This window comes from Brassica napus, chromosome C9 (assembly GCF_020379485.1).
Source record: "Brassica napus cultivar Da-Ae chromosome C9, Da-Ae, whole genome shotgun sequence".
NCBI lineage: Eukaryota > Viridiplantae > Streptophyta > Magnoliopsida > Brassicales > Brassicaceae > Brassica > Brassica napus.
Window position 1 is genome coordinate 9,883,635 of NC_063452.1, and position 20,573 is coordinate 9,904,207.

General features: G+C 36.7%; 2 protein-coding genes across 2 annotated transcripts; both read right to left on the bottom strand.

Annotated features, from left to right (window-relative positions):
• Window positions 1–1,031: 1,031 nt before the first annotated feature.
• On the bottom strand, window positions 1,032–1,921 carry LOC106447946 (pathogenesis-related protein 1-like). The gene has a single exon (XM_013889891.2). It carries the CDS (start codon window positions 1,888–1,890, stop codon window positions 1,366–1,368), a length of 525 nt encoding a protein of 174 aa, XP_013745345.1. The 5' UTR covers window positions 1,891–1,921; the 3' UTR covers window positions 1,032–1,365.
• A 16,639-nt stretch (window positions 1,922–18,560) lies between these two features.
• LOC106449233 (pathogenesis-related protein 1-like) lies at window positions 18,561–19,853 on the bottom strand. Its single transcript, XM_013891024.3, has one exon. It carries the CDS (start codon window positions 19,466–19,468, stop codon window positions 18,947–18,949), a length of 522 nt encoding a protein of 173 aa, XP_013746478.1. The 5' UTR covers window positions 19,469–19,853; the 3' UTR covers window positions 18,561–18,946.
• Window positions 19,854–20,573: the final 720 nt, after the last annotated feature.

Below are 20,573 nucleotides of genomic sequence, written 5' to 3' on the forward strand. Positions count from 1 at the left end.
CTAATCTCATTATGAAAAGTGTATTTTGAAGCCTTAATTACTTTGTCACTAAATAGATGCAAAAATGAGAAAACGAAACATGGGTTGATGATTTTACAAACCCTTAATGGTTAACCAAGAAATATAAAAAAAAATCAATCTAATATAATTAACTTTATGAAATTGTAAATGTCAGAATTGCTCTTAAGTAATCCGAAACTGAAAAGAACTGCGAGGGAAGATGAGGAGGCCAACCTTTACATCAGTCAAGAGCATGTCACACCTTTATCCTAGTGGAGAAGCCTCCTCTGGTAAATCTGGGACTGGTTTCCATGCCTCCATCATCTGATTCATCACCTCTCTCCAGCTTAGGAAGAAGCATCTGCCTTAACCGAATCGTCCGCCACAAAACACAAAGCTGTTTTCGTCCCACATTAACCTCATACTCTGTAAAAAGCCTATCCGCGAACGGCTTCACGAGTGTGCAAGCAAAAGGAGGTTTCGTCGTCCAGGTAGAGAAAGGATAGAAGGCTAATCTATTTATGACTGCTTTAAAATCAGCAAGGAGGAGAGAAGGATTCTTCACCATTCTGGTTTGCCAAAGTTTATATGACTGTAAGAAATGAAATGATGAGTTTTACAGATTGAAGTCTACTTATAGTTGTATTTCACCGACTGGGAAAAGAGCGATGCATTGAATGAGAAATAGTGTATTGAAGGAGCTCTAGAAACGGTTCGTCTATAGTTTTGAAGATGACGTTTGGAATTGTTGGGCTCATCATGTGTATTAGCAGCCAGTTTGACCAAGCTTCCTAAACCCAAAACAATTGTTGCAGTTAATATTGAAGCCTATTAATTGATATACGGTTATTGAAACTTAAAACCCATTCAAAACGTGAACAAACTAAAGAAATCAGATACATTAACGACCAAAGCCCAATTGGCTCAAGCTTAAATGAAACGATGACTTTCATTCTGGGACACGTGTCGCGCTTAGAGGAGTCGACTTATGACGTGGATGCTGATGTGTCTCAACCAGGAGGGAAAAAATCTTCTTTTATATAAATAGATAAATAGATAGATACGAACCACAGAGTCTCATGGTGACTTTAACATCATCCTAAAGCTCCTAAACACATTTGAGCATACAAGGCCGAGCCTGAAGACCGAATTTTGCTGCTAGAATTGTGCCTACGTCTAATATAAATTACACATACTAACATCAACACATAGCCACTATTCAAATAATTCAACTTAACATTAAAAAAAATTCTGTCACCCTATACGATACCAAAGTGGGTCATTAACTTAATATATTATCTTTTCTATAAATTCACATTACCATTTTCATTCTCTTTGCTACATCCAAATATCCAATTGAAATCATCAATAAGGACGAGTATTCGCATCACCCATAGGTTTCGAAAAATAATTACATATAATCCAAATCAACTCATTATTATGACACCTGTACGAGCCACAACCGACACTGGTTGATTGATTGGCCACGACCTGAGTGTAGTGCCCGCAAATACCTTTGCATTTGTTGGTGGCATAATCATAATTAGGCTTCTCTGTCAACCAAAACATAGCCGCGATCGGACCGCTCATTTGATCCTTGGGTTGGACCCAACCAATTGCGATATTTTCTCCGTAAGGCCCATCAGAATGTTTCATGTCAGTATGCGCACACTTTCCGGTTTTGGAAAGCTTGTTGGCATAGTTCTGTGCATAGACCGCAAGGGTTTCGTTCCATACCAATGGAGCCACCTTGACCGCTGCTCGAATCTCGTTGTGAGCCTGTACAGTTTTCTCCGGTTGAACATCATCGATTGGCTTCACACTTGGCAGACCATAGGCGTGGGTTAAAAAGGCACAAAGTAATGTAAGGACTACAACGAAGGAAAACATTTGTTTTATTTTTAATAAATTTTCTTGGAACTTACGTGATCTATGTTCTGATTGTTGTTCCTGTTGGATAAATTCAATTAACTTGAGTAGCAAGTTGAAGTTCGATGGGTTAAGGAAAAAGGAAAACATATCGAGCCTATGAATATTTTCATATTATTATTAGGAAAAATGTAGTTTCGTCCTATATAAAAAGAAGTCTCATGGAGAGATGTTCTATCAAGAGAAACACTTTGAAATGTTTAGTTTTGAGAAAGTTTCTAAATCTAATAAGAAGAGAAGTTCTTATAATCTTTGTGTTTATGCAACTTTAATTGGTATCAGAGCTCCAGGTTTCGAAGATCGTTTACAAGAGGAGTTGTAACTCGATCAAAACATGGGAGACAATAACAATTCTCAAGGACGTGATAAAGGTCTTGAGATGAAGAAGGACATACGATGTCCAATGCTATCATTGACCAACTACACCGTATGGTCGATGCGAATGAAAGTAATGCTTTGTTTATACGAAGTTTGGGATACAATTGATCCAGGGAGTGATGATGCAAAGAAGAAGAATATAGCGATTGCTCTGATCTTTCAATCAGTCCCGGAAGCGCTAATACTTCATATAGGAGAACATGATACATCGAAGAAGATTTGGGAAGCTATCGAATCCCTTAACCTAGGTGCTGATCGCGTGAGAGAAGCGAGGTTACAGACTTTGATGTCTAAGTTCGACAAACTGAAGATGGCAGACACAGACACGGTGGATGTCTAAACAGGAAAACTTTCAGGCTTAGCATCGAGAGCAGCCGCGTTAGGAGAGATAATGGAAGCATCAAAGCTGATAAAGAAGTTTCTGAAGGGACTTCCAAGAACAAATTTCATTCACATCGTAGCTTCGTTAGAACAAGGGTTGGATCTAAATTCAACGGGATTCGAAGACATTGTTGGGAGATTGAAGGCTTTCGAAGAACGCATAAAAGAGGAAACCCTAGATGAAGATCAATCGAAGCTAATGTTTGTGAAGAATGATACGCAAGGTCGTGGAAGCCATAAAAACTTGCGAGGAAGAGGTAGAGGTAGAGGTTATGGTGGAAGAGGAAGAGGACGAGGAAGGTCTACTAGTTCTGATGGTCATAACAAAGGAGGAGAAGCTTCAGACAAGACCAAGAAGGACTATTCTAAAGTTAAATGTTGGAGATGCGACAAGATGGGGCACTTCGTGTCACATTGTCCTACACGACCAAGAGAAGAAGCTAACCTAACGGAAACACAAGAAGCAGATGCATTATATATGCATGAAGTAGTATTCCTCAATGAAGAGAGAGTGTTTCCTAAGAGGTTTGACGAATGCGATGGAAATACAAGTATATGGTACCTTGACAATGGTGCAAGTAACCATATGACAGGCAAGAGAGAGTTCTTCTCAAACCTAAACGAGAGCATCAAAGGAAAAGTCAAATTTGGTGATGGATCAAACGTCGAGATTGTTGGGCTTCATCAGAAAAACAGGGGAGAGAAGAGCACTCAAAGATATCTACTACATCCCAAGTTTTAAACACAATATCATAAGTCTTGGACAAGAAACCGAGATGAGTTGTGAGGTTAATATGAAAGAAGACTTACTAATGCTGAATGATCCCCGTGGAAGGCTATTAGTACAAGTCGCAACGCAACCAAACCGATTGTACAAGACGCCAATGGAGGTTGAATTTCTGAAGTGTCTTCAAATACAAGAAATTGATGTTACATGGACGTGGCATGCACGGCTAGGACATGTGAACTTTGGAGTCATGAAGAATATGGTAGACGAGGAGATGGTAGTAGGGATGCCTCAGGTGATAGACGAGAAAGATGTATGCAGCGCCTGCTTAGTTGGGAAGCAAACTCGGAAGTCTTTCCCGCCTAAAGCAAAGTATCGAGCATCACACACATTGGAGTTGGTACATGGTGACTTGTGGGGTCCGATATCACCATCAACTCCAGCAAACAATAGATATGTATTTGTCTTAATTGATGCTTACTCAAGATATATGTGGACGATGCTGCAAAGAGAGAAGAGTGAAGCGTTCGATCGGTTCAAAAAGTTCAAGGAGTACGTGGAGAATCAAACGAAACTAAAACTCAAGACTTTTAGCACTGATAGAGGAGGAGATTTCACATCTTCTGAGTTCATTCGTTTTTGTGAAGAAAACAATGTAACTAGACATCTCCCCGCATCGTATACACTATCAACAAATGTGGATGAAGAACCAGGATCATTCAAGCTTCCTCATATCGATGTTACAGAAGAAGGAGATGGTGATGAGCATCAAGATCACCAACACCACGAAGAGCAAAACAATAATGAAGAAGAAGAAGTTGTAGATGCAGGTGAACAAGAGCAAGTAACAGAGAACAACGATGCAAACCAAGACCAGCATGTAACATCAAGATATGGCCATAACATCAGAAAACCAAAGCGGTTCAGTGATTACATCCTACTTCCTGAAGTTGAAGGTGGCAGACTCTTGCTGACCATCGATGGTGAACCAGAAAGTTACATCGAAACTGCAGAGATACAGGCTTGGATCGATGCAATGAAGACAGAGATTGAATCTATCATCAAAACCAAGACCTGGAAGCTCGTCAAGAAGCCGACAGGTGTGAAACCAATAGGTTTGAAGTGGATCTATTAGATCAAGAGGAATGCATATGGAACGGTGATCAAATACAAAGCAAGGCTAGTTGTAAAAGGCTATGTGCAACAACAAGGCATTGACTTCGACGAAGTGTTTGCACCAGTTGCTCTGAGAGTTTAGAACATCAAACTCGACCGGGTTCTCAAGGAGATGGAGTTCACGAAGTGCACCAAGGAACATGCGGTATATCAAAAGAAAGAGAAGGGAGAGCTTCTAATCATAGCTATATACGTCGATGACTTGTTTGTAACGGGGACTTCGCTCAATGTTATCAAGCAATTCAAAGATGATATGTCAAGAAGATTTGAGATGTCAGACCTCGGGATGCTTACATACTATCTTGGTATAGAAGTAACGCAAGGAGCTGATGGCATTTGAATCAAGCAAGGAGGATACGCGCAAGGTATACTTGTCAAGAAGAAGATGGAGTCATGTAACTATATTCACGTTTTGATGCGCACGAGTTTGAAAGTATCAAAGGCAGAGGAGGAGCCTGAGATTGATGCAACATCGTATCAAAGCACCATAGGATGCTTAAGGTATCTTCTTCATACACGACCGGACTTGGCGTTTTCGGTTGGTGTATTTAGCAGATATATGCAGAGTCCAAGAGAGAGAGTCATGGAGAAGCAGTGAAGCATCTATACTCACGTTCCGATGCAACATCGTATCGAAGAAATGCGATGCACCTATTAATGGTCTATGGAAGTTCATCGGAGTATAAAAGATCAACATACCCGAGATTCGAGTTGGAATTAAGGGGGAGAATGTTGGATAATTCCAATTAACTTGAAGAGCAATTTAACTCATTAAAGTGAAGTTTGATGGGTTAAGGAAAAATGAAAACATATCGAGCTTAAGAATGTTTTCATATTATTATTAGGAAAAGATGTAGCTTTGTCCTATATAAAATGAAGTCTCATGGAGAGATGTTTCATCAAGAGAAACACATTGAAAGGTTTAGTTTTGAGAGAGTTTCTAAATCTAATAAGAAGAGAAGTTCTTATAATCTTTGTGTTTGTGCAACTTTAATTGGTATCAGAGCGGGACTTAGTTTGTTATCTCACATTCTCCCCCTCAAACAAAGGATCACATTCATCTCGTGTCCCACAATTGACTTCCAGGATCTTTTTGACTTAAACTCTGCCACACACACCTCCCAATCCTAACTCGATGGGTCCCGTTCCTACTCGAAGGGTATTTTGGTCTTCTTGCTCTGATACCAATTGTTGGGATTGTGTGAGCCCATGTTCAACTCTATATTCTCCGATTAGTACGATATTTTCCATTTTGGGCCTAATTGGCAAGCCCACATGGATTTACTTTTGGGCTCCTTCCCAAAAGGCCTCGTACTAGAGTTGGACATCTCTTTATATATTAGACATTTTTTGTCTAATTCTCCAATGTGGGACTTAGTTTGATATCTCACATTCTCCCTCTCAAACTAAGGATCACATTTATCTCGGGTTCCACAACTGACTTCCAGGATCTTTTGACTTGATCTCTGTCACACACACCTCCCGATCCTAAATCGATGGGTCTCGTTCCTACTCGAAGGGTATTTTGGTCTTTTTGCAGATTTCTTGTCAACCTGGCTCTGATACCAATTATTAGGATTGTGAAATCCCGTGTCCAACTCTATATTTTCTGATTAGTACGATATTGTCCACTTTGGGCCTAAGAGGCAGCCCCGCATGGATTTACTTTTGGTTTTCTTCCCAAAAGGCCTCGTACTAATTAGAGTTGGACATCTCTTTATATATTAGTCTAACTCTCCAATGTGGGACTTAGTTTGTTATCTCACATTCTCCCCCTCAAACTAAGGATCACATTCATCTCGTGTCCTACAACTGACTTCCAGGATCTTTTTGACTTGAACTCTGCCATACACACCTCCCAATCCTAACTCGGTGGATCCCGTTCCTACTCGAAGGGTATTTTGGTCTTCCTGCAGAATCTCGTCAAACCGCTCTGATACCAATTGTTGGGATTGTGTGAGCTCATATCCAATTCTATATTCTCCGATTAGTACGACATTGTCCACTTTGGACCTAATTGGCAAGCTCGCATGGATTTAGTTTTGGGCTCCTTCCCAAAAGGCTTCGTACTAATTAGAGTTGAACATCTTTTTATATATTATACATTTTTTTGTCTAATTCTCCAATGTAGAAATTAGTTTGATATCTCACAGTTCCTCTTTTTGAGTCTCTGAAAATGGCTATGGCACTATTTGGGGATTATTATATTCAGGGGCGAGGCTACGTTAATGGGATATGGGCAAACTACCTCTGGTAAATTTAAAAATATTTGTGAAAAATGTTAGCCATACATTCGGTGATTATAACCATATAAGAAAAGTCTAAATATGAATTTCTAAAGTTTTATTCATGGTTAATTTTAAACTAGGTTTTACGGCTCCACATAAACTAAACTACAATGGCTGTTACAACTTACACGTTTATTTTAATCTAAAATATACACGCGTATGTAGAATTGGTAATCAAACTGATTTTCGTTATTAAGCTCAATGGCAACTCATATTTATACATACGTGAAGAGAATCCTATCTCCTACATTCTAGGAGATTTACATCGATATTCGTAGATTTCTTATATAATAAAGCGCAAGTCGCCTAACAAATAGAAATCTGACACATGACATATGTTTTCCAAATTTTAAAAACATAAACTAGATCATGACCCGCGCTTCAGAAGCGCGGGGTATTATATGATTCAAATTTATATTAACAATGTTACAAATATTTTGTTAATTTGTAAGAATCTTGTCTATTTAAAAAACTGCATTTTAATCAACACTTTTAAATCTTAGACCCTCGAGTCGGTAAATCCAGTACAATCAATTGATTAAGGAGTAATATATTGCATGGTGATTATTGCATGTGGACTTATTAGATAGTGGTTATGAAATCTCAAGTTTAACATTATTGCACGTTGGTTATGAAATCGATTGGGCAAGGAGATATTTTTTTTTGAATATAAGGAATATGGGCCAACTGATAAAATGACGTGAATGCATAAAGAATAAGGTATTAAGTTAGCAAAATAGAATAAAGAAATCATTTACTAACATTAATTGTTAATTAATAGGATCAGAAAAAATATATATATATATCTATAAGTAAGTCCAACTTAAAAATCCACCTAGAAAAAGTCATAATGTTTCTGTTTTAATTAGATAGATGCAAAAAAAATACAAAACAGTTTCGTGTGCTTATCTCAACTAATTTTTTCTATAAAAAATTAAAAGTTCCTAATATTCCTCAAACTGCACCATCATCTCACGATCTTTGGAAACAGTAATCTTTTTTTAGATAAAAATTTAACTCACAGAGCTTTAACTCAAATTCATCTCTACTTGCTTAAATTCCTAAATTCTCTGTAACAGCTTCTAACTCTCTGTCTAAAGTGTGAAATTGCAATTTTAAACAGATAGATTGAAAATTTTATTGACCGTATCCATAGTATCGAATGGTGGATCAATATCAACGAAATCTCTGGCAAACTCACGGTGGCACAACAATAGGCTTCAAGCGGGTATGCCAATCGTACTCCAAAATTAGTAGTGTCCAGGTTATTGGCTCTAAAAACACTGAAACTCTTCCTGCTCAAATCCTAAATTGTGCCATGTTGAAATTTTTTTTCATCGACCTTTTCTTTTCTAATCTACTGATAGCTTTTTTTATAAACATTTTGCTACATGCTGGGTGAAAGTGATAACGCAAGTAAACGAAGTCAATATCATTTTCAAAATAGATTAAATCAATTCTGGATTTGTTGGAAGTTCTTATTTTGTGTGGTGGTGGTGGTAATTTAGAGAAGGAGAATAATGTGCACAAAAAAAAAAGAGAAGGAGAATAATAGAGACTCGCCGTAAAGCACACGTGCAAAATCTTTCAAAAATTTGAGAAGTGCCACAAGAGAAAAAATGATGATCATTAGAAGACAAAAAATGGAGCTGGAGAAATTCAGGTGATAGGAGAAATGAAAAAGACTCATATGTCACCTACTAATCTGATCAGTGATCAGGTTGGTCTTCCTTATTTTTTTATTTTTTTGTTTTGATGACCGTGGGGTTCCCAGGCGGTAAGTCCAGACTAATCCCCACGAGGCATTCCATCCGGGCACGCACGGTTATAGGCGGGAAGGTGGCCAAGGCGACTCGAACCCAGGGCGGACACTTCAGCCGGAGTTCCAATACCACTAGGCCAAGAGCTCTTGGTTCTTATTTTTTTTATTTATGTGTTTATTTTGTTTACTTTTGATTTATATATACTTTTTCACTTTTACTTTTCTTCTAAGCTTAACCAAATTTGTCTGATTTTTTTGGAAACAAAATGTCAAAGCATGTATAGAATTGAAAATGAAGAAATGTAAAAGTTACAGTGAAAGATAACAAAAGCATCCATAGGAAAAAAAAAGAGATAAACACGACAAAAGACACTAATGGAGTTTATCTACAAAGTAAGGTTGATATGTTAATAGTACTTATGGAAAACACATGTTTTTTTTTCAATTTGTGTTTCATATGTAATAAATTTTTATTTGGTTTTGAAAGAAGATCAATATTTTACTTTCAGGATTTATATTAGGGCTCTTTATATTATGCAATTGTAAGTTATAAATATCAATTTAAAAAAAATGCAAATTAACATTGTTAAATTTATATTTACTATATTTAGTGTATATATACATACAAATAAATAAAAGCCGTGCATAGCACGGGAGATATACTAGTATCTTAATAAACCACATGTTTATCTAGCTTAGGATAGCTCCCCACAATACTCCCCCTCAAGTTGGACACTAACATATGAAACTGCGCCCTGCCTAGAGCCTTTGTTAAGACATCAGCAATCTGCGTGTCTGTCGTGATGTGTTTAGTAACGATAATGCCATCACAGACTGCATCCCTAACCGAATGACAATCATTTTTGATGTGTTTCGTGCGCTCATGAAAGACTGGGTTAGCAGCAATGTATATGGCCACTTGACTGTCACAAAAGAACCGTGTCGGTTCTTGTTGTTTGACCCCCAATTCTGTTAACAATTTGCGAAGCCATTTTATTTCTCGTAAAGCAGTGGCCATCGACCTATATTCGGCCTCAGCGGAAGAATGTGAAACTTGATCGGAGAACCACCAAGCATGACAATGAAAGCGCTCAGAGAACGTCGCGTAATAGGGCACGAAGACCAATCAGAATCACAGTAGACTGTCAGTGTAAGGTCTGGATCAGATGAGAGAAAAACACCATACCCCACAGTACCTCTCAAGAACCGAACAACTCGCGTAGCAGCATCCCAGTGAGCTGGCTTTGGTTTCTTCATAAATTGTGTCAAAATATGAACCGCATAGCTAAGTTCTGGACGCGTATGAGTAAGATAAATCAACCGGCCCACAAGCCGACGATACTTTTGTGGATCATCAAACACTGGAATTTCCACAGTGGCAAGATGATGATTCTGTTCAAGAGGTGTCAAGGCAGGCGTTGGACTAAGGTTCTCTGTATCAGATACAATATCCAATGCATATTTTCGCTGAGAAAGAAAGATGCCATTTGGTCCGCGACTAACCTCAATCTCCAAGAAGTAACGCAGTTTGCCTAGATCTTTCATTGAGAAACATCGACCAAGATAATCTTTGAACTTCTGGATCATATACGCATCATTCCCACAGATCAAAAGATCATCCACATATATCAGGACTCGAATCTCCAGACCCTTCTTTGTATAGGAGAACAAGGAATAGTCATCATAGGCTTGCGTGAAGCCGAACTTGAACAGAGCATCCGAGAGCTTTTTAAACCAACACCTAGGAGCCTGTTTAAGTCCATACAAAGATTTCTTCAAACGACAGACTTTGCCAGGGTGAGTGTGACGAAAACCTGGTGGCAATTTCATATAAACCTCCTCCTGCAAGTCGCCATGAAGAAAAGTTATTAACGTCCATTTGGTAAATCTCCCATTGTTTGGCTGCAGCAATGCGAAGTAAGGAGCGAATGGTAGTCATCTTCACTACTGGGGCAAAAGTTTCATTATAATCCTTCCCCGCAACCTGCTTGCGCCCATTACCAACCACTCGAGCTTTGTGGCGCTGGATCGTCCCATCAGGATTATATTTTATCTTATATACCCATTGACTATCGATAGCCTCTTTGTCGGGAGGAAGATCTGTGATGTCCCATGTGCCATGTTCCTCCAAGGCATCGACTTCAACATAGATCGCATCATCCCAAACCTTTTGACCAATAGCTTCTTTAAAGTGTTTTGGCTCAACTCCGGCCGTTATGGCAGCCATGTAAGCCTGGTGTCCTGGGGAGAAGTCAGAGTCAGCTATAAACTGAGACAGAGGATATTGCGACGTACCTTGAACCGCTTGCGAAGACTTTGATGTGGAAGATGAAGAGCATGGAGCGTGATGGGTATTTGCAGCTGTAGTGTTGTACGTGACATAATCAGTAAGACGCACAGACAGAGTGCGTTGTCGCTGTCCACGACCTGAGGGAGCAACCAGCTCTGGTTCTGGTACTGCAGCATTATGTTCTGTCTGTGAAGTTACGGACAGTGGAGGCAAATGAAGTGTAGTATTCTCCTGTACCTCATGTGTGAGGCCATGAGTCTGAGACAAAGCATTACCGCCAACTGCAGGTGGTGCTTGAACACCGGTTTCAGTTTCAGTCGCCACTGTACCAGGACCTTGTGTAGCTTCTGGTACAAGCAAGGAAGTCTCGTGTACTTCATGAGACTGCGGTGACAATGAAGAGTCAGAGCTCCCCCTGTTGTCGAAGGTTGTGACCGGAATTTACCAATCTTCATCAACAGCAATGACTTGTGACGTAATGTCGTCGAAGGTAAGTTCTTAGCGTAAGGGAAGACATCCTCCCGAAAGACAACGTCCCTAGAGATTATAAATTCATCTTGATCAGCATCATAGACTCTCCAGCCCTTTTTGCCGAAAGGATACCCCATAAAGACACCAAGACGACTGCGAGGTCCAAACTTATCTTTGTCTAGTGAGGCTCGATGAGTGTAGCAAGCGGAGTCAAACACCCGCAGATGACCATAATCTGGTTTAACACCATGGATCAATTCATACGGCGATCGTCCATTGTGTAGGTTGGTGGGTGTCCGATTGATCAAGTATGCCGCAGTTAGAACTGCTTCCCACCAGAACTTAATAGGTAGACTCGCTTGAAACAACAAGGCGCGAGAAACATTGAGAATATGCCTTTTTTTACGCTACACTCGTCCATTTTGCTGTGGAGTTGCCACACATGATGTCTGGTGAATAATACCTCGTTCACAGAAAAGAGAAGAGAGACACATAAATTCGGTTCCATTGTCACTGCGAACCATTTTCACACTCTTTCCAAATTGTTTTCCGGTGTATGAGAGAAAGTTTGTAAGGACAGTACGAACTTCAGACTTTGCCAACATGAGATACGTCCAAACTGAACGAGAAAAGTCATCAACAATTGTCAGAAAGTAGACAGCTCCACATGTAGAGGGAACTCTATAAGGACCCCAAACATCACAGTGAATAAGAGAGAAACAATCAACTGTTTTATTAATGCTGTCATGAAAGACTTCTCGAGTTTGTTTAGCCTTAAAACACACATCACAAGAATGCTGACTAACAGAACCAGAAGAACCAGAAATCATAGGTAAAGCCGAAAACACTGAAAAACTTGGATGTCCGAGACGTTGATGCTATAGAGCCCGACTTGTTGCAGCATCAACTCGAGGAACCTTCACTGTCACGACATCCGTAAAGAAATATACCCCATCACGATCTTCACCGGCTTCAATCAAAGTCTTCGTAAAACAGTCCTGCAATAAGCAGATAGTATCAGTAAATGTCGCAAAACAATTTGTCTGCTTCAGAATCTTTGCAACAGAAATCAATGTGCAACTGAGTGATGGCACATAAAGCACGTTGTCAAGGAGACAGTGTCTGTGAGTTTAAAAAGTCCTTTGCTTAAAGCAAAGGTTTTGCTTCCATCAGCAAATCCAATAGCACAAGGTGGAATATCAACAATGTCTGTTAACAAGGAAAGAACTCCGGTCATGTGAGGTGATGCTCCAGTGTCGAGTATAATATTCCCATGAGTCGGCTTACCAGAAAGCTTGTCATTTCTGTTTGACTTGTCTTGGATAAGTTTAGCGAGAGTCTGCAACTGTTTTGGTGAGAAGTCTGGTAATGAGGTAGAGGCAGATGAATTTGAGGTAGTAGCGTGAGCTGTGATAGCAGAACCGTGACCTTTTCCAAATGACCCAGCACCACGTCCTCTTCCTCGAGTACTTGTTTTGTTGCGTTCAGTTCACCATTCCGGATAGCCTACTAGTTGCCAGCAATCTTTCTTCTCGTGTCCGCTACGTCCACAGTGAGTGAAAAGCATAGATCGATCTCGTGGACGCTGAATAGTATCTGGTCTAGCAACATCAGTTGTTTGGGCAACAAACCCAACAGCATCTTGTTGTTGTTCACGAGTCCGAGCAGAACCAAGTCGTTGTTTTTATCGTACAACCCGGGAGTAGACTTATCCAAGAGTTGGTAACAGATCAAGACCAATCAGAGTGGTACACAACCCTCCAAATCGTGAGTCATCAAGACCAAGTAGAAACTCTTGAACTTTGTCTTCTTCTCGCTCCTTTGATATGTCTGAAGCCGCTCCACACGAACAAGAGGGAATCGGTCTGTAGATTGCATATTCTTCCCACAGAGTACTCAACCGACCAAAGTAATCAAGGACATGCTGGCCATCTTGCTTACACGAGGCCATCTGAGCATTGATTTGATGTAACCGGACCTTGTTCTTAACAGAGAATCTTTGTTTCAGATCTAGCCACATTTGAGAAGCTTCAGAGACAAACGTAACAGTGGATCTTATCTTCGGTTCAATAGACGCTCGCAACCACCCGATGATCATGGAGTTGACTGTCATCCAATTCTCAAAATCATCATCTCCACTTGCGGGTTTCTTGATGGTTCCATTGATGAAGCCTGTCTTGCGTTCTGCGTTTTGCTTGCAAAGCATTCAACATCTCAACGGACCATTCATTATCGTTCTCACCATTAAGCTTAACTGAGGTAATGACAGCTCCTGGATTATCGGAACTGTACAGCACGTACGGTGAAGGAGAAGCCACTTCTTTCTTCTCACCACCGGTAACTTGAGATAAAGACTCTTTCTCCATTATCTTGCAATGAGAACAAGGGTCTCTTGTTGCAAATTAGGCACAACACGTATGCTTTTAAATTTGAAAAAAAATGTAAATATGCTCTGATACCATGTAGAATTGGTAATCAAACTGACTTCCGTTATTAAGCTCAATGGCAACTCATATTTATACATACGTGAAGAGAATCCTATCTCCTACATTCTAGGAGATTTACATCGAGATTCATAGATATCTTAATAAACCACATGTTTATCTAACTTAGGAAAGCTCCCCACAATACCGTAAATTGTCTACTCCAATTTTGGTGAAGTCGTGAAGATTTTATCGTAACCAATAAAGCTATAAATATTTTCTTTTCTTTCACCAGAGAGGGCCCTGGCCCAAAATGAATGTGCTTGCGGCCGTATTTTTAAATACTTATTTTTAATCATATCAAGTAGGGGTGGGCACTTTACCCTATACCCGAAGCCGCACCCGAACCCGACCCGAAAAACCCTAACCGAAATCCGAACCGAAGTAGCAAAATACCAGAACGGATATTAAGTTAGGAGAGATTGGATATCCGAACCCGAACGGGTAATATCCGAACCCGAACGGGTAATATCCGAACCCGAACGGATAATATCCGAATCCGAATAGATATCCGAAGATAACCGAACATATATATACTTACCCATATATTTCTAATTTACATCTCTTATTTTTTTTTACTATTTATATTGATGTTACACATACTTTAAGATCAAAATATATATAATTATGGAGAAAATGATTTGATATTCATTTAAAATGCATGTCAAACTTATGTTTAATGTATTAACAAAAGTTACATTCAAAATTTAAAAACAATACCCAAATTAATATCTATTTGTTTTTGAAATATTATCTCCAAACCTATTAATCATCCAATCTATAAAAAATAAAAAATCAGTTAAGTGAAATCTATATTTTTAAATACAAGAAACTTAAAAAATGAAAAAAATAATTTTTTTTTCTTTTAAAATCTAAATATCCGAACCCGATTCAAAATAACCGAACCCGAACTAAAAATATCCGAACCTGGCCCGAAGTACAGAAATACCCGAAAGAGTTCTCTATCCCTATACCGAAATACCCGAAATTCGAAATACCTGATCCGAATCCGAACGGGTATCCGAAAGTCCACCCCTAATGTCAAGGGTTCGAAACCATCTCTGTGCTTAAGGAATTTTTTCAGCCATTTCTTGTGTTTGACTAGTAACCTCATAAATAAGGACCGGCCTGTCTTTCATAAAGTACATATTGTATATTGGAACTTGGAAGTAAGGCGGATCCAGATATCTAGAAACAAATCATACTTGTAAAATTATGTGTATCAGTGTCTCGTAAGTTACATATAATCTTTCTGTCACCTTCATATTTTTTCTTTTTGAAAATTTAGTAATTTACACTTTAATCCTAAATATTATTAATAGTTAACTATAATCACTAAACTTTCAAAAACCAATAAACATACTATTTGAAACATATTAAAATAATACGTTTGAAAAAATATAATAATATGTAGTCAAATATAACTATAAATAGTAAAAAAGTGTTAATAAAATAATTTTAGTCTAAATAATTTTAAGAAAATATAACGATAAGAACTAAAATATAATATATAAAAAGTTATGCATGAAACAGTAAAACATATAAAGTTGTAGGACAAAAGTAAAAAATAAATGGTATTTTAATAGCTGTATAGTGCACTCTCAAATTTGAGAGTGTACTATTCACTCTTTGAAAATTTGAAGAGGTAAAAAGTTGTTGGAGTGCAAACCGCTAAAAATGAAGAGATAATAGGCTCTTGGAGATGCTCTTACTTCATATTTGAGATTTATTCTTGATTTTTTACCTTTTTAGTATCAAATTAAATTTATTTGATTAATTTTCCAACGTTTTTTAGTTTTCCTGACGTTAATATTAGATAGTGAAAATTTTCAATTAAATATTTTTGTCGGCCATTAAATATATATTAAATCACAAACTAATTAAAACGTAAATTTGAAATTATTAGCTAGTTTTGAATTTATTATATCTTTAGACTAAAATTTTAATTTATGGTTGAATATTACTTTTAAACAGCAATAAAAACAAGTGCTTATATCTAAATAACACACAGAAATCATAAAATAACATTTAGTAAAAACTAAAAACAATAAAATGCTTATATTTCTGTTTATAATTATATTATGAGTTATTATTTTTTAAATAAAACTAACAGTTTTTAAAAAATGTAAATAATAAACTATTTACTAATGTATATTTCATATTTAGGTTTAGAGTTTAGTAGGGTTTAGTATTTAAAAAGTGACAAGATTAGGGTTTCTGGTGTAAGGTATAACTAGATTTTGATCCGCGCTTTCAAAGTGCGGATTTGTTTTCTTTGACATACTTATTATTATAACAAATGTGTTTAAATGTATATCAAGTGTCTTAATGATTTTTGTTAGCAGTTGTTTTTTATGTTTATCGATCTGATTTAAAGCGAGGTACTTAGGTTTTAGGAGAAACTTGGGGAGAAAGTTGGAGGATCTTCTCTTTATTATCGAATATCTTTATTTTTTAAGATTATTATTTCAGTTACCATGTCAAACAGAATATATTCTCTGAGTGTTCATCAAGTTAATTTAGTTAAATCGGAAAATTTTGTTTCTGTATATTATATTTTGAATTTATTGTATGTAGCAATTACGAAAATGGAGGTTATCAAGAATATTCCTAGAATTTATTTGATTTGAATCCGAAAATTTGTGAGTTTCTATGTATTATGTTTTATATTTATATTTATATACCAAATTTGGTAAAATGTTTAAATTAAAATATTTAAATATTATTGGCTTTTAATAACATTGAAAACCAATGATTTCGAAATATGTTAACCCTGTACTATAATAGTATAATTAATATTATTGAAAGATACTATTAAATATATTTCGGAAACTTCGTATAAGAAAATTTTAAATAAGACATAATGAGCTCCAATATATTTGGTATAGTTTTTTGGACAACAGGATTTGATGGTGTTAATAGGGCGTGAATAGAGTTAGGGTTTGAATAGAGTTTTAGGGTATAGGGTTAGAATAAAAACGAATTTCGATGCGTTAGTAAACATATACGAAATGAGCTTAAAAATGTTACTTGTTAATTTGTTGGGCTTACAATTTCCAAAAAGCATTTAAAAAAAATTCAAAAAGGTAATGACAATTCTTGTAATTAATTGGAAAAATCAGGGGTATAATCTTAAGAAGGATTCTGCTTTATAGTATAAACTAGGTGATAACCCGCGCCCTGCGCGGAGTAAATAGATTTCAAAATATTATCACTTTTAATTTGTAGACATAATAAAAGTTAAAGTTATAGCAAGAAATACTATATGTTATAAAGTAAGGGTTAGACGAAATTTAGTATGTCAATCTAAATTAAGCTGCGGAATTTTTGTTTAAAAATTGTATATTTGTTTGCATAAAATAAATTATAAATATAAAATAAAACAAAAAATAAGCAATAGACAAATAAAATATAAAAAAAAACAATGTCTTGAATGGTTTCAAATCGGAAATTGAGTTAAAGCCATCCATTTGATTGCTTGAGAGAATGTTTTGATATGAGCAAAGTCGAGAAGAAAGGTGTGGTGAGTTTTCTGAATTATAGAAGCCGTATATTTATACTAAAAAGGAATCGCCATGTGGTCATATGGATTCAAAATAATGGCTGTAACTAAATCGAATATTACACATAACTTGCGTTCCAATTTTAGTCGAGAATTAATTTAATATTGTAAATAGTTAATGCAAACTTCCTTTTATCAATAGCAATTGAACAAATTCAAGAAAGTTCACGATTATTAATTGATTACAATAATTTGAACCTTAATCTACGTTCCTTATATACAAAAGTCAAGTCCTCGCAAATCACGTATTATTACCATCAATTTACCAAATTTGTAATTTAAAAATATATCAAAGTTATTAGAAGTTTCCTTTTTCCCAATCATCAATCAATTTCGTCCTTGCAAATCACGTTTGAATCATGGGCAATTTGCTCTGCCTTTATTTGCATTATGCAAGCTGGCGTTAAAATCTTAATTACGATAGATCACCTAAGGCAAGTTTTTATAATTGTATGCCAGAAAATTGTATTGTACCTTAGTTTCTACAATCGCAAGGCGGGAATCATCTAACAATTTAATGAAACGGGGCAAGTATATACCATATGCATGGTTCTTCTGTTTCACTATTTTAAGAAAACAAAGTTTTCCTCTTGATATATTTTTAAGAGAACAAATATTTTTTCGCATTTTTAAGAAAATCAATCACTTGAGTACGTATTGATCATCAAATACTTTTTATGATTTTTCAGAAAACAAACTTTGATTGATAATCGCACATTAACTTTTTCGCATCTATATTCATTTTGAATAAAAAATTAGACCACTACGTATGTCAGTAATGTTTTTGTATTGAAACAGATTAATGAAAAAACTTCAGTCAAGGTAATTAACATAATTTTAAAATCTTTGATGTAATACGTAGAACTTCGGTTAAGGTAACTAACACAAGAAATAAATGATAAGGTTTGATGTAATACGTATCAACGTATATATGTGACAAATGTAGACAAAACTAAGGTAATTATAATGTTTTGATTAATGACATGATGTGTAATTACTCTAGTTAACAATGGAGTTTTAAATAGAATAGGTGAGGGAGCTTGTGGAGTTGCCACGTAAGAAATGGCACACTTGTAATAAACACATGAACTAAAAGTTATTTATTTTTAATGCTCCTCAAATAATAAAAAAAGGATTTAGGAATGTTTTGAAAATTCTTTTTTTGTGTAATATTTTGTGACAAAAACTTTTTTTTGGGTGATATTGATGTGATTCATACTTTATCGTTCCTGCTAGTATCCTTTATGTATCATCTTCGGTTTCAAAATCACATATTGTTGAAAGGAAAAGGCAAATTACAATTCAATATATGTATTAGATTTGAATTAGTTATATATATAATATTAGCACAAGAAAATGAACATGGTGATTTATTATGCAAGTGTAATATATATATGTTGAAGATGATTTTTGTAACAAGTCGAATACGCACTCTCCAATATCTGAATCACATATTACCATACTGTTTAGTCATCGTTAAAAGAAAACACACAATTTAATTAATACGGACGTGTGTTCGCATCACCCATTGGCCTAGGAGCATAGTTACATACGACCCAAACATACTCATTGTTATGACACCTGACCGTACCACAACCAAGTCTTTGCGATTGATTAGCCACAATCTGGGTGTAATGCCCACACACACCACTACATCTGTTGGTGTCATAATTGTAATTAGGCTTCTCCGTCAACCAAAACTTAGTCGCAATCGGACCGCTCATTGTGTCCAAAGGTTGGACCCACCCTGCGGCTAAATTCTCGCCGTACATTCCGTCAGTTGAATGCTTCATGGCGCAGTCTTTGGATCGTACGTTAGCGTAGTTCTGTGCGTAGGCAGCTAGTTTATCGTCCCATACCAACGGAGCCACCCCGACATCGACTCGAATCTGGTTGTGAATCGCTAGCGTTTCTTCCGGTTTGAGATCATACATTGGGTCAACTTTTCCCAAACCATATATTTGAGTTAAGATAATGGAGAATAATGTTAGTACGACGAAGCTATAACCAGAAAACGACATTCTTCTTCTTTTTATTGTTGTTTGGAGCTTCTTAGATCTCTCTCTTCTAAACTCTTTTTTCTTCGTCTTTTTGTAAGCCTAGAAAAACAAGAGTTCCGTGACTATTTTGGGATTTCAATATTCATTAAACCAGAAAAAAACGAAGTTGTTTATCTTCGTAATCAGTTACTATATAAATAACAAAAACCTAAATAGTTAGTTTTAGAAACTTCATACAATAACAAAAATTTAGGATTAGATTCTAATTTAGAGTAACGCTAACAAACCATGTTTATCATTAAGTAATCGACAGAAGTTAATAGTCTTGAAAATTTGATAATTATAACAGAGAAGTCAAGAATTCTTAATGCATTCCTTAATTATAACTTTTATCGATTACTTAATGATAAACATATTTTGTTACTCAAATATTAGAATCTAGACCTACATTTTTGTTATTTTATAAAGTTTCTAAAAGTAACTATTCACCTCTTTTTGTTATTTATTAACTTAATATAGGAAAATAAGCAACGTTACTGAAAATCTTTTCATTCAAAAACTAGTAGCAACAGAAAACAAGGTCGTCGAGAATGAAAGTTGCAAGATAAGAGAGAGTCTCTGAAAAAGACCAACGCTACTAGGCATCATAAAAATAGAATCCAAAGCATGGGGAAAGGAGGTCATGTGGTGATTGCATGGTAAACGAGAATTTCGAGCCTTCCGGAAATTAACGCATCGCCCATCGCAAGGAATGGGGCTCACGGGTCGAGTGAGCGGGCATGGGGCGGTCGGGGCGTTACACTTTACTTCTGGTCAGTTGACGGGACAGAACTGCAAACCTTCTCTTCATCTAAAACCTGGGACGAAACAGAGAGCCAGTGAAGCGATGGACAGAGAATGTATGGTTTAAAGGAGCTATTCCTAAACATAGTTTCACTATGTGGGTTGCGCACTTAGACAGGCTACCAACTAGGTCTCGGTTACACAGATGGGGTGTGCTGATAATTCATTGTGTTGTCTGTGTGTTATGGCTACAGAAGATAGAAATTAGTGAAAATATGTGGGATATGGTTCTTAAACGACTGGGATTCAATAACCTTGGTTTCATCACTTGGATTGCGTTCTC